The sequence below is a fragment of the Ochotona princeps genome, chromosome 8 (assembly GCF_030435755.1).
Source record: "Ochotona princeps isolate mOchPri1 chromosome 8, mOchPri1.hap1, whole genome shotgun sequence".
Lineage (NCBI taxonomy): Eukaryota > Metazoa > Chordata > Mammalia > Lagomorpha > Ochotonidae > Ochotona > Ochotona princeps.
In genome coordinates, this window is record NC_080839.1 from 12,687,245 (window position 1) to 12,701,124 (window position 13,880).

At 43.2% G+C, this 13,880-nt stretch overlaps 1 protein-coding gene across 1 annotated transcript in view; it reads right to left on the reverse strand.

The window, feature by feature from the left end:
* Window positions 1–13,880, reverse strand: part of BUB1 (BUB1 mitotic checkpoint serine/threonine kinase) — a 47,910-nt gene that overhangs the window by 21,505 nt on the left and 12,525 nt on the right. Inside the window, exons 6-15 of the mRNA XM_058667617.1 lie at window positions 13,670–13,770; window positions 12,289–12,341; window positions 12,018–12,202; window positions 10,670–10,821; window positions 4,930–5,162; window positions 3,785–3,843; window positions 1,912–2,040; window positions 1,705–1,815; window positions 1,219–1,318; window positions 349–430 (exon numbers count right to left, since the gene is read on the reverse strand). Of these exons, the coding sequence (XP_058523600.1) occupies window positions 349–430; window positions 1,219–1,318; window positions 1,705–1,815; window positions 1,912–2,040; window positions 3,785–3,843; window positions 4,930–5,162; window positions 10,670–10,821; window positions 12,018–12,202; window positions 12,289–12,341; window positions 13,670–13,770 (1,205 nt within the window). The remainder of the gene's footprint in view (window positions 1–348; window positions 431–1,218; window positions 1,319–1,704; window positions 1,816–1,911; window positions 2,041–3,784; window positions 3,844–4,929; window positions 5,163–10,669; window positions 10,822–12,017; window positions 12,203–12,288; window positions 12,342–13,669; window positions 13,771–13,880) is intronic.

A 13,880-nucleotide genomic window follows, 5' to 3' on the forward strand; every position in this document is an offset into this window, starting at 1 on the left:
CTTGGGACCCTGCTCCTGTGTGGAGACCTGAATCACACTTGATAAACCTCTGCACTTGCTCATAAAATGCCACACGTGGCCTTTGTCTATACTTCACTATCATCAAAAACCCAACTCCACCCCTTTCAACACTGGGGGAAAAAGTGCTGCTTGTTTCTTTACACTGATGCAGGCTAAAGCCTTAGTGTAGGCTGAATAGTGTTATAGGAGAAGCACATTTTCTATATAGCAGTATATTTACTGACTTACTTTCATATGTATCATATCATTTCACTGGCATAATCAGTAGGTAAATGAAAGAGGAAAGGGCTGTAAAATCCACTTAACAGATGGAACAGATTTGCTTACATTTGGTTCTGAAGGAAATTTGCTGACAGAGCGTTCTCCAAAGGTCCTGGCTCCCAGGGGTTTATTTTTAGGTTGTGGTAATCTAAGGAAAGACAGGTAAAATTACAAACAGCAAAACAGGCTTACAGAAACTCTTCACTTAATCCAATGTAATGAGCTAACGTCAACATAGATAGTCTTTACTTTTATAGCCCGTCCAGCAAAACTGAGTGCAAAATGAATTAACTCGGTGAAGCAGACTTAGAAGACGGAGGAAAACACAGAGATTCTGCTACAGCGTCATCTGTTAGATGATCAGGGATGCCACACAGCGTCTTATTCTTTCCCGAGAGTGGACCATGCCTTTCTCCTTTCTATCTCCATTGATTTCTCTCAGATCCTGTGATCCTTAACTCATTCTGACATCTGTTTTCCTGTGGTTTACATGACTAACAGAGTTCATGGACATCTCTAATGTAATGTCCCTTCACTCTACAACAGATTCTGTTGGCATGACCCAATATAAGGCCACTGGCTGTTTCACTTATCAGTCCTACAAAAATAAACAGAGCATGTATGGAAACCTAGATCAATTCAGATTTAATACAGTTTTAAATCTACAGAATCCCTCAGTTCTCTGATAACGTATGCCCACATTGTATTCCTTTTACAACGGATGCTTTTGCTGTGCGAGGTCTGCTCTCTGGGATTCCTGCACAGGGCTACAGATCTGAAGAACTGGCAGAGCTAGCAATGGTACCCAGACCATCAAACCCAGTGTCCATCTAGGCCTTCCACTAGCAACTGGAGTCCTGGAGGCACCTCTGTTGCCCAAGACGTTGGGATACCACATGCCTCTCCTAATGTTTTCTCCACTAGATGTGTCTTTACCCATAGTTTTCTTTGTTTCCATCTTCAAACACAGGAAAGGCAGATGAGAAATTGGAGATAATATTATTCACTCCCCAAGCTCCAGAAGACCCCGCATTTTCTGTAACAGAATAAAACCAAATCATTTCATTATTGTGCTATGAAAAAACCCTCACTATCCTTTATGCTACACATCAACTACAAAAAAAAAGAACCTATACCAGTCTTTTTAAGTACCAGGAGGGAGGACAAATCAGTTTACAGTGAGATGAAGTGACCCAGTGGTCACAGGGTCTGGCATTCAAGCCCCCGGCCCACATTTAAAGCATGGTGGTCCTCAATCTCCTGAACATCTCCTAGAATACTGTCATATTTTTATCCCATGCATTCCCTTGCTCTTACATGACAAGCTAGTCAAGGGAAAGGCCATATCTTTTATATCCCTTGATATTTCCTGAATAACATTCAAAACACTATATACACAGTAGTTTCAAAATTAATTATTACTTTGAAATTGGGCTTCAAATGCATCTTCATTTTGATCTAGAGACGACCATTCATCTTTGTCATCAGAAATATCAGGAAGAGTAGGAGCCTGAAACATATTCATGATGAAACCTTAAAGAACAGAAAGAACAATTGTAAAGATTACAAACGAGTTTCTGAGTTTCCTTTAACTTGTTGCCCAATGCCACACTCAGCCAAATGCCTTACCTAATGCTTCTTTTGTGTGCACAGTGGGAGAGGGCTGCACTTTGGAGGGTGTTGCCTGAGCCATTCCCAGGGACGTGTTTGGAGTTGTGTGGAAAGAACCTGTATTAGGAACCTTGTGTGTTTCACACCCTAGGAAAGGAATGGTGCACATGGTGGTATCAGTAGGCAAATCAAATTAAGTTGGAAGGCACACAATCTAAGTCACTCAATACAATCACACCAGATTACCATCATTTGTAACGGTCATTAAAGACTTCCACCGGGGCTGGTGTTGTGGCCTGACTGCTTAAGCAACCTATTGGAGCACTTGTTTGATTCCTCCATGGCAGCTCAGTCTCTAAGAGCTTCTTGTTAATATCCCTGGGAAAGCAGCAGATGATGGTCCAAGGACTTGGGCCCTTAACACCTACATGGGCTTTATCCTGGCCAAGTCCCAGCAATCACTTGGGGAGTGAACCACTAAACAGAAGATCTCTTCCTGTCACTCTGCCTTTCAAATAAATCAATCATTTTTAAAAGACTCTAATTATTAGTTATCATATTATATATACTAGTCATTATTATAGTGATCACCTATTTCATTTCTATCTTTATATATATAGACAGTTTCATGAGTGAGGAGAGTAAAACTGTCCTTCCACAGAAAGGAAAACAGGACTCAAAGAACATAATGTCTGGTTGGGGATCACACAAAATGAGCAGTTGTGTCCTAAGTATACCCATTAGCTCCACTGTACCCCAAGGATAGTATGTTCCTAGTAATACCATGAATCTAAGACCAGTTCTCCATCTCACTCAGCTAAGTCAGACAATGGGGTACAAGGCCATGTACAGTGAGGGCCTTGTTTTCCCAGGGTTACCTTCCTATACTTCCCACTGCCCCTACTATGCTGGCTTGTTTACCATGCTTTGAACATGCCGGGGATAACTCTACCAAGTGCCAACTGCCTCAAGCAGGCTCCTAAGCCTACCAGCATGGGCAGCACCTCCCTTCAGCCTTTGCCAACTAGTACTCTCTCAGCTCATCCTCACATCCCAAATACAACACTTCCTTTCCCTTCTACCTGGGTGAGGATTTTCATCCTTTTCAGTCAGGACCACATCCCTAACTCCTTGAGAGTGCTCAGTGAATCTTGGCTCAATGAATGATTTTCTGCCTGTTTAAAATAGCCCTGTTTCCCATTGAAGTGGCGGGAGAAGTGAAGACCCACTCTATATATGTGTGTCTCCCTTTATGTTTATTAATTTAACTGACAGAAAGAGTGAGCTCCCATTCACTGGTTCGCTCTTCAAATGCCCTTGATGGCCAAGCAGAAGCTGTGACCCATGAGCTCAATTCAGTGCCCCAGTTGGGTAGCTGGGAACCCAACTCCCTGAGCTATCATCACTGCCTTCCAGGGTCTGCACTAACACGATGCTGCAATCAGAAGTTAGGACTGGTGTGGAACTCTGCCATTCTGATATGAACATGGGTATCCTAACTAGCATTTCAACGGCTAGGCCAAACCCTGGTCCCGTGTGTCTTACTATATTTATAAAACTTACCTCTTATGTAAATGCTTTCATGAAACAGCAGTATAACACTAAAAGGTTGGACCACTTTACCCACTAACATACTAAATATGACCCATTTTAGGTGAATTTTCTAAGAAATTTAAAGTTCATTTTTTTTTTCAAATTAAGTTTGCAAAACACTCTAACAAAATGTGCCTCACAAATGAAAAAGATCTCAGACTTAAATATGCCAAACTCCTACACTCCAAGCCCAGGTTTATTACCACACCATAACCACACAACAGACACAACACCACAACCACAAAACAGACTTCTGAGCCTTCAGAGGAGCCTGGGCAGTATCCCCCAGAAGCGTTACCTTCTTTCGTCTCTGCTCTGCTCTGCGGCTTGAACTCCCGAGTGCTCTGATTGACACACCTGAAAGAGCAATCTTGTGAGACACACTAAAGAATACGTGCCAGACATGTGAGCGCCTAACTCAAAAAGTCAGTCACCAACTAGAAGACTGCTGAAACACAGATGCAACATGGTAGGAGGTGCTATATACTATTTCTTCAATTCATTTTGAGGAAAAGGCACTCTTGGAGACAAAACGTCAGGCACTAAGCTCTTGTGTATCACAACAATTCTGCATTTTAATCCCATAATAATCATCCTTCTATGTGGTAAAATAGGACAAGGGCTTTAGCCCAGCTGCTGGCCTCTGATACAGCCACCTGGAGTGAGTGAAGCAATGGTGCTCTTTAGCTGTAAAGAATGCTGTAACGTTCTCCAGACTTTGTTACCAAAAATGAAAAAAACTGGTACACAAACTATTTCACTATCAACTTGTTTTTGAGTCACCAGGGGACAGCAGACCTCATCTGTTTATTTAAAGGTATTAGAATTCTTGCAATAAACTCTGCTAAAATATAAAGCTAAAAGTGTAAAGCACTTTTAATGTCATAAATTCATTAAAATACGAGTTAAAAGAGAGCTAAAGTGACTGAGGATAAAAACTTAAATAAGTGATGAGAAATCAAGTATAATTTCTAAAATCTAGAAAAACCCCTCAAAATTGAAAAACAACCCAGAGTAGTGTTGGGACGGCCTGAGGCACCTGGAGTCATGGATCTCAATCCCAAACTGTCCCAGAGGGAAGTCACAGGGAACACGAGATGCATGAACAGTGACCATTCCCACGGGCATTCTGTCAAAACCAGGAAGCAAAGCCAACTGCAGTTCAACTGCTGTTTGCTCTCCAGTTATAGACAGACTGCTGAGACTCAACGAGCGGGAAACTCCTAGTTCAAAAGGAAAATAAGAAGGAAAAATGAATATTTAGAAAGAAGCATAGGATAAGAAAGCCTAGAAGACTCTGAGTCAATGTTTGATAACTAAGTTTTTCAATAACATTGCTCAAAATTGCTTTTAAAAGCAGGAGGCTTTCATTTTGTGTGTACTACTCTTGACACAGTAGATCCCTTCAGGTCACTGTCACCTCTGGGATCCCCTCTGGTGTACCTGGAGTCTGTCACTGACTGGACTGGCAAAGGAGCAGGAGGCGCGATGCTCTGGCCAACAGCAGGAGACACCAATGAGGCAGACACAGCATTGGTCGGAAGAGGAACAGCAGAAAGTGCCTCTCTGGGCTTCTCAGCCACGTGCCTTGAGGTTTGCTGACTGATGGTTGGAAGGCTCGGAGCTCGGAGTTCCTGCTGGGAGCCTACAGTTGGCCCCACATGGGCTGTAGTGACCTGTCAGATCAAGCAAGCAGACAGAAACAACAAACATGAAGTCCAAAGCATTCCCAAGCAGGTATCAGTACCCTGCAAAGCAGGGCAACTCTCCTCGGCAGATGCCTTGTCCCTTGGGACATCCCTGCACCTTTGTGGCATTCTGAAACAACATTTACATGGGTACTTCTTAATCAGACACAACTGGTTCATACTTCTTAACCACTAAAAAACTCCCAGCCTGTGCATGTGTACTGGTATTTCCAGCTCACAACAGGAAAGACAAAATACTTTTCATTTAAAATCTTCGCTTTTCTACTCATATGTATTTATAATATAATGAAATTATATTATATTTGAATACAATGAAGTTAAAAGACATGGGTCAGGAGTTGTGCCACAGCCTGTTAAGCTGTCACTTGGTATACCCTTAAGCCACACTGGAATTCCTGGGCCTGAGTTCTGATCCAGCTTCCCGTTCCTGCACACCTCTGGAAACAGCAGGTGATGGCTCAGGTCCTTTGGTCCCTGTTCCCACTTGGAACATCAGGACTGAGTTCTGGGTAAATGGCACAACCCTGGAATTTGCAGTTTATTAAAGAATGAACCAGTGATTAAAGATCTCTTTATAGCCACAACCCTAAAAAAAAAAAAAAGCCACAACCCTTTAAAATAAATTCCCCATCACCTAAAATTACCATTAAAATTGTTATGAAAAAAATTACCCAGATTATATATTCTATCAAGAATATTATACAAATGAATACAAAAAATTTATCCTTATTAGTCATCAAAGAGCAACTGGGCCCAGCACAGTAGCCTAGCGGCCTTGAAAGCACTGGGATCCCATATGAGCGCTGGTTCTAGTCCCAGCAGCCCTGCTTCTCATTCAGCTCCCTACTTGTGGCCTGGGAAAGCAGTTGAGGACAGTCCAAAGCCTTGGGGCCCTGCACCTGCATGGTAGACCCGGAAGAAGCTCCTGGCTTCTGGCTTTGGATCAGCGCAGTACCGGCCATTGTGGCTGCTTGGGGAGTGAATCATCGGGCAGAAGAGCTTCCTCTCTGTCTTTCCTCCTCTCTGCATATTTGATTTTCCAACAAAAAATAAATAAATCTTAAAAAAAGAGTAGCTTAAAATGATTTATACCACTTTCTGACTTGCCGAATTAGTGAAGATTAAAAAAATGAACAATTCAAAAAGATTGTTTTGGAAAAAATTGAGACTTTTTCTATCAGACAACAAAATATACAATATAGTTGCAGTGCGGCTGGTGCAGCTAGCTAATCCTCCACCTGTAAGCATCAGCATCCCATATGGGCTCCAGTTCGTGTCCCAGTTGTTCCACTTATGCCCCCTTCCTATGGTCTGGGGAAGCAGTAAAGAATAGCCCAAAACCTGGGGATCCTATACTGGTACTGGAGACCTGAAGAGGCTCCTGGCTTCAGATAGACTCAGCAGTGGTGATTACGGCTACTTGGGGAGTGAATCAGTGGAGATCTTTGTCTTTTCTTCTTCTGTAAATCAGCCTTTCCAATAAAAACAAGTAACTCTTTTTCAAAAAATGAAGCAAAAAAAAAAAAAAAGTTGAAGTAACACACAATAAGGAGTGAGCAAGAGTTACTGACCAAAAAACATAGATTTAAAAAATGGGTCTTTTACACAAACATACAGAGTCATGTAACAAAGCTGAGTCATGTAATAATGACAGGTACGACTGGCAACCCACTTGGAAAAAAATACCCATGCCACCATACACAGAAATTAGTTACTTAAATAGAGGCTTTGGTCCAAGGTAGAGGTTAAACATGTGCCCTACCATCCATGCCCTCCTAAAGCCTCACCAAATGGCAGGACAGGAACTCCAGCATCTAAGGCAACTGCTGGAGGAAGCAAGCGGTTTGGGTATCCAATTTCTAGAAGGCCATGATTCACAGTACCAGTTACACCTCATAATGGAAGTGAAGGTTGGGCTGAAAGCAGGTCTTGGGACACATTCTTGTGGGTTCCAGTGGGAAAATGCCCCTGGCCTACCATGCAGCAGATGGAAAGTCTCCTTCCTAGAGGCGCAACCAGCCTCTGCAGTAGTAGGGTAGATATGACAGGCAGAAGGGCAGCCGTCAGTCTGCTCGCTCAACAGGACCCTCTCATCCCTTTCCTGGGAGTTTTCACATCCTGTTAGCCCAGGCTTACATTCTGAAACCAAAAAAACATTCTGCTTATGGCATCTAACTACCCAAGACATGGACGCCAGGCAGTGCAGCTGAGCAGCCAGCAGGCCCCACCCACACAGCACAGCACCCTGGCAGCCTCTCCAGTCCTGTGATTGGAAGAGTACATAGAAAACTTCATCAGACACCCCATGGTCCCTTTGCAACACAAACAATAAAGACTGAAACAAATAAATGACATATAATAAAAGGAGCCATGGATTCTGAGACAGCAGGGGGAAAAACCCATCAATATCCTCAGAACAAGAGATACAGTCACGAAACAAAAATAGGCACCTGTAAAAATGAGCATTCACAATTAAAAAAAGCAATTAAGCAGTTCAATAAAGTCATCAAAAGTTAAAGGCAATCTCTCAGAATATTGGGAAGGGAGATAACAAAGCAGAAAAGAAATACAAGAAATAGACACCTTTATGCACTACTGATAGGAACAAAAATAAAATTTTGGAAGGCCGACTGACAGGACTTAAGGTGCCAAGCATCTAAGTGGTTCTACTTTGATTTTTTCTAGAGAAACAGCTTGAAAAGTTACAACCACCAAGCCTCTTTCTATAAGAAAGCAAGTAGAAAGAGCTGGATCTCGGCACTATCAGTCAAACAACTGCTAGATGTGTAGGGAGAAGCAGAAACAAGCCTTTTTTGTGCAGAAACTTCAATTGCACTCATAATTATGTGTATTCATGCACAATAAGCACACATATAGGAATGAGCAATGAAGAAAAGGATTCATCTGTGTATGTGTATACATATAAAAGAATGCTCTCCTTCAGGTATAAACGTACATACACACATAGATGACTTTCATTCAAAACTTAAAAAAAAAAAACAAAACATCATTTTGAGACTAGTTGGGGTAGCATAATGGACTCATCTTTCATCTGTGGTGCCACCTTTCCACAAGGGCACCAGTTCTAGCAGCAGCTACTCCATTTACGATCTAGCTCCATGCTGGTGACCTGAGAAAGCAGTGGAGGATGGCTCAACACCTTGGGCCCTTGCACCCACGTGGGAGACCTGGAAGAAGCTCCTGGCTTCCAGCTTCAGATCATGTCAGCTCTACAGGTTTTAGTCATTTGGGAAGTGAACCAATGGATGCAGGATTTCTGTCTCTCCCTCTAATTCTTTCAAGTAAAAATTAATAAATCTTAAAAGCACACACACAAACCATCATTTAGTCATGTAATGTTTTTAATTTAAGTTTTAAACTTGACTAAAAAGGTGAAGGGATTACAGAAACCCATGGGCCACAAACAGTGATGCGGGTCAGGATGAGGAAGGTTGGGGAGAAAGATCTTTCCACTTTCCCTCACAGAGCGCGTGCCACTGAATGCTGACAGATACACACGTGTCAGGGAATGAGCGTAATCACATGATGCCACCTCGGGGGTCCAGGCGGAGGAAGAGCACCTTGGGGGTTTACTTGATTGACAGGTACAAGCTTTACACAGAGCACAGGAGGTGTGTCTTTCAACATGTGCTCCCGGCTGCCTAGTTGTCTTCATTTCATCCCCTCAACCAATCTTCTCACAAGCCAGAGCCCTTCCATTCAGTGTCCACAGCTGTGTCCTTCACATCATCTTGCTGGCTCTGAGAAGTTGTTGGCTTCACTGGACAGGAGATGACTCATTCCATCTATGTCCACAGATTCTTTATCACCCTTTACACATTAATTCTAAGGTCTGTTGACTGCCCATGACCACCTCAGAGGGAGCATCGACAGACTTGGGTGCTTCCCGCAGACCTTGGCCTGAAGAGTTAAGTCAACTTGTCTTTCCGTCCTGCGAAGGGATACTTGGTCCTCAACTAGATCCGAAGAGTAGAGATTGTCAACTTCTGTCTGTACTTGGGTGTGTTCTTCCCCTTTGCAACAGCGTCAGCAGAGGAGGTGGTCCAACCATGCTGTATGAGCTCTGAGGCTGCACCACATGTCAATCGCTTCTGCTCCATGAGATTGGGAATCCTGTCACTCTGAGGCAATCAGGAGATTTAGATTCAAACAGCCCACTCCTGGCTGAGCCCCCTTACCTGGCCCATGCCCAGCCCTGGCACTACTATGCTCCAGCTGGTGAATGATCTGACCCAGACCAGCCCTGGCTCTTTTGTGTGCTGGTGGATGTGGTGACCTGGCCTGCTTGCTGGCAGGTACAGCAGTTTGGCCTGGCCAACCTCCAGCCGTAGCTCTTGTGGGTACTGGAGGGTACAGCAGACTGGCTAGGTCCATCCCCAGTCCTGGCACTCACATATGCTTGCAAGTGCAGTGGCATGGCCAGGAAGACTCTCTAGGACCCTTTGCCCACCCACCTTCAGTCCTAACTCATATGTGCCAGTGAGTATAGCAATCTGGCCCAGCATGCTACCAGCCCTGGTTCTTGGGCGCAAGTACAGTGGCCTAGTCTGGGTAGACCCTCAATGACTCCCAGGTTTGGCTCTCATGTACACCAGTGGGTACAGTGTTCTGCTCTGTTCCTAGGTATGTATGCACAGCAATGGATCTAGAGGTCTAGCTTGAGCAGACCCTCTAGGGCTCCTTACCCACCCAATCCCAGACCTGGCTCTCGTGTGCCAGCAGATGCAGTAGCCTGACCCATGGAGGGTTGTGGAGACCATTCTACATCAAAAAGCTCTCAGTGGTTTCCACTCTGGACTGCCACTAGCATGTGGCACAATTCATGTGGCAACTTGCTGCTACAGGCCCATGCACCCACCCTTCACCCCGTGTGGCCTTCTGAAGTGCCCACCTGTGGCAGTGGGTCATCATCAAGAGTTTGCAATCATAGCCATCGAGCCTATGTCCCATAAAATCCTTGCCTATAATTGTCAAAACAGTTGTTTTGTCTTTCGAATCTACCATGCCACAGACATACAATGGATGAAAGCAACCATTATGCAGCTTAATTTGTCCCCAACATTACTCATTCATCTTTAACAATTTTAAGAACATATATGTGGCTCTAGTACACTTACTACCTTTCCCCTCTTTCCAATGTGAAACAATAGTAAACATTTATCTACATGACAAATTAAGTGTATAGTCAAATTTTAATTTTGTAATTTGGTCACAGTATCAGAACCAGAAAAAGGACAATTTATATCATGCATTAATATAAGCAAGTATGCTATCTCTCTCTCACACATGCAACATACCACCTATTCTTTATAACTTCTTTTCCTCATTCTATCTTTTGAACATCATTCTGCACCAAATTTTTTTAAGACGTGGGAATGTTTCTAGCTTAATTAACATCAGCGGCAACTCTTAAAATAGGACATAGTATTGATCCGCGAGGAGCATGTACATACCTCAGACTGTCCCTGGCAAGCGGGCAGGCCCTCCTGGGATGTCTCTGCCACTTGATGCAGCTTCTTATGAAGTTCATCCATTTTCTGCTTCAGCAGTTGTTCTTCAAAAGCATACGCTTCTTTCTTTTTCATATAATGCCTGTCTTCATTTACTTCAAGAAAAACAAAAAAATATTTGCATGTGAAGCTTAAATTCCAGCCATCAGAGGAATATACGCAAAATTGGTAGCAAAGGGTTATATTTTTCAGGATGATATTTTTACCAGTGCTTTCCACATTTAACAGGTTTCAGAAGTGACACTTGCATTAATTATAATATTTGATAATGGTACAATATAACACTGAATACTTCCTGTAAAACCATTATGATATTGCAAAATCAGTCAAAAGTTGACTTTCCTTTCAAAAGTTAAGACACAAATCTTTAAGGACTGCCTAAGAACAGGTGAGAGTGAAGTGCCTTGCAGGTCAGGTGCTTGGGGCCCTCCTCCAGCACTGGTTCACACAGCCACAATACAGCAAGCCAAAGGCACAGCTAAGGAGGCATTCTCTGTGAGGGTTACCTGAATGTTAAAAATCAACAGAAGACTGAACTGAACGGCTTTGGTCACAAAAGCTCAGGTGGTGTGAGATCCCTGAGTAGCAGAAACGCCCATCCTCCTCCCTGTGAGGCACACATCACTACACCCAAGTCAACACAGACGCCTCCTGAGGAAGGAACTGACATAACAGGTGTATTTGCTAAAAAATCTACAACTATACTCCTTACCCTAAAAATCCTTTCACAGCAAAAATCATGAGCTACAGATTTAGAATACTATATGTGGGGCTGGTGAGGTGGCTTATAGGCTAATCCTCTGCCTACAAGCGCTGGCATCTCACATGGGTGCCAGTTCATGTCCAGGCTTCCTGCTTATGGCCTGGGAAAGCAGCAGGGAATGGCCCGAAGTATTGGGCCTCCACAGCCTTATGGGAAGCTGAGAAGACTCTGGGCTGTCAGCTTCAGTTCACTTTAGTTCTGGCCTTTGAGGTCATTTGGGGTGTGAGCTAGTGGATGAAAGCCTTTCGAACATAAAAAAATCTTTTTTAAAAATTTAGTTACTGTAAGTTCAAATCCACACACAGAATGATGAAAAAATAATTTCACAAACACAAAGGCAATAATGCAACCATCAGCCTTGTTGCCAACAAGTTTAGTCTTTAGACAAACATGGCTGCCCTCCACTAGGAGGACCTGGAGACTTCTGAAGTCTTTTAGAATAATCAGTTCCTGATCAGCAGTGAAATTGCTTGGGGATGAGTATTAGCTCAGTGACAGGAGAACGATTTCATGTAAGGCTGTAAGTACCCCACTGCTCATGCTTTCTCCGTTGATTGTATTTCTGAGCCCGCAGTTCTTCAAAGGAAAACTCCGCTTCTCCACGAATCAGCTTCTCTTTACAGTACATAACCACCTGCTGAACGTCAGATTTGGCTGCTGAAGATGAGTGTGAAGAATATTCTGACTTGGAAATCATGATTACCCTTTGTTCCCTACAGCAGGAAAACACATGAGTCACATCACGCACCGTACTCCGAGAGGAAACTAAACAATGTACTAACACACTGATTATACTTGCCTATGAGATTTTTTATCATGAGCCGAAGACTCCACCCCAGAGAGGTCTGAACCCTGCAAGCAGAAAGCAAACACGAGTGGGTACTCACTCATCTAAAAAAAAGAAACCTTCACAAAACCAAAGGAAAATTTTGGAAGTGAAGTGGTCTCTTAATCTCAAACACATTTATGTGTCCTTTCAAATTAGGGTTCATACAGACGCTGCAGTTCACTCCATTAACACTGTGATAACTTTTACAACTGAACAATCCAATAACAAAGTGACTTAAGTGAAGTTCCACTCAGCAGTAGAGAAAGGCATTGAATCCCCCTCAATTTATACAGTTAGGCTGTATATACCTTAAATAATAGGGAATTAATAATCAAAAAGCTACATTAAAAAAAATTTAACCAGTTTCCTCTTGTGAATACTCCATACACATTAGAATGCGAGCTAGGTCAAGGAACATGACCATAAAAAAGACCTATCTCTGTTGTCTAGAAACAGGGAATGTATTAGGAAATATTACCTTTGCAAGCAAGTATAGGAAGCATACTGGGATACTTTGTTCCACCTACCAAATTTAGAAACCCAGTTCTAAGAATGTGCTACATTAACAAGCCTCATACACATGCACTGAGAACAGTCAAGCTTCAGGGAGGTCTCCGTAGAACACTGCAAGAGTAACCACACCACTAAGGAGAAGATGCTGGGAAACAAAAGGCTGAAAGGAGATCTGAGTGTGTTAACATGCTCACACACCTTCAGGACAGAACAGAGCTTGACAAGGCAAGAATCCAGACAAGGATGAGACATGCACAAGGGTGCAGCAATTTCATGGTTGGTGGCAGAAAACTGACAAGATATCATCTGACTGATTTTGCTGGAGAGGGAGAAGAGGGGAGAATGGAAGAGAAAGGGAGAGGTAGAGGAGATGGGGGAGAGAAAGATGTGTTAAGGACAGGCAGGTCCCAAACTTGAAAAGAAGTTTAAAAATCACCAGAATTTGGAATGAAAGACAAACTTGAGAACACAGCTGTCCAAGAGTATCAGAGCCTCAGTTGAAGGCATCTCTGAGGCTCCTGGTTTTCAGGCATGACACAGACACTCCTGGTAAGTGTGAAGTGAGGCAGGAATTTCCTGGACCCATGTGAGAGAGGTCAGAACAAAGAAGGCAAGGACATGAATGGGGAGCAAGTGAGGACAGGACCCAGGTCAGACAACAGGTCACACTGAGGATGAAGAGGCCCAGAAAGCTGCCATAGGAGCAAGTGGACATGGAGGCTTGCGTCCTTGGAGACGGACATGTTAGGAGATGAGAGGCCAAAGTGGCTATAGACAGCAGCCGGAGGGCCTTTCAAACCCAGCCCCGGGCCCACACCACTTACAAACACGCCTGTACCTGATTCTTGGAAACAGAGGCCGAGTTCTTTCCTGGATGTAATTTGAGTGTTACCATTTGGTTTACAATCTGATCATTATGCAGAGGTTCTAAAGGTTTAGCTATATGAAAGGAAAGAAAAAACAAAATAAGGGTCAAATCATTTAAATAAAATGATCGTAATACATTCCCCTGAGCTTTCCAGAGGTGGTGTAAGAAATCAATCAACCTG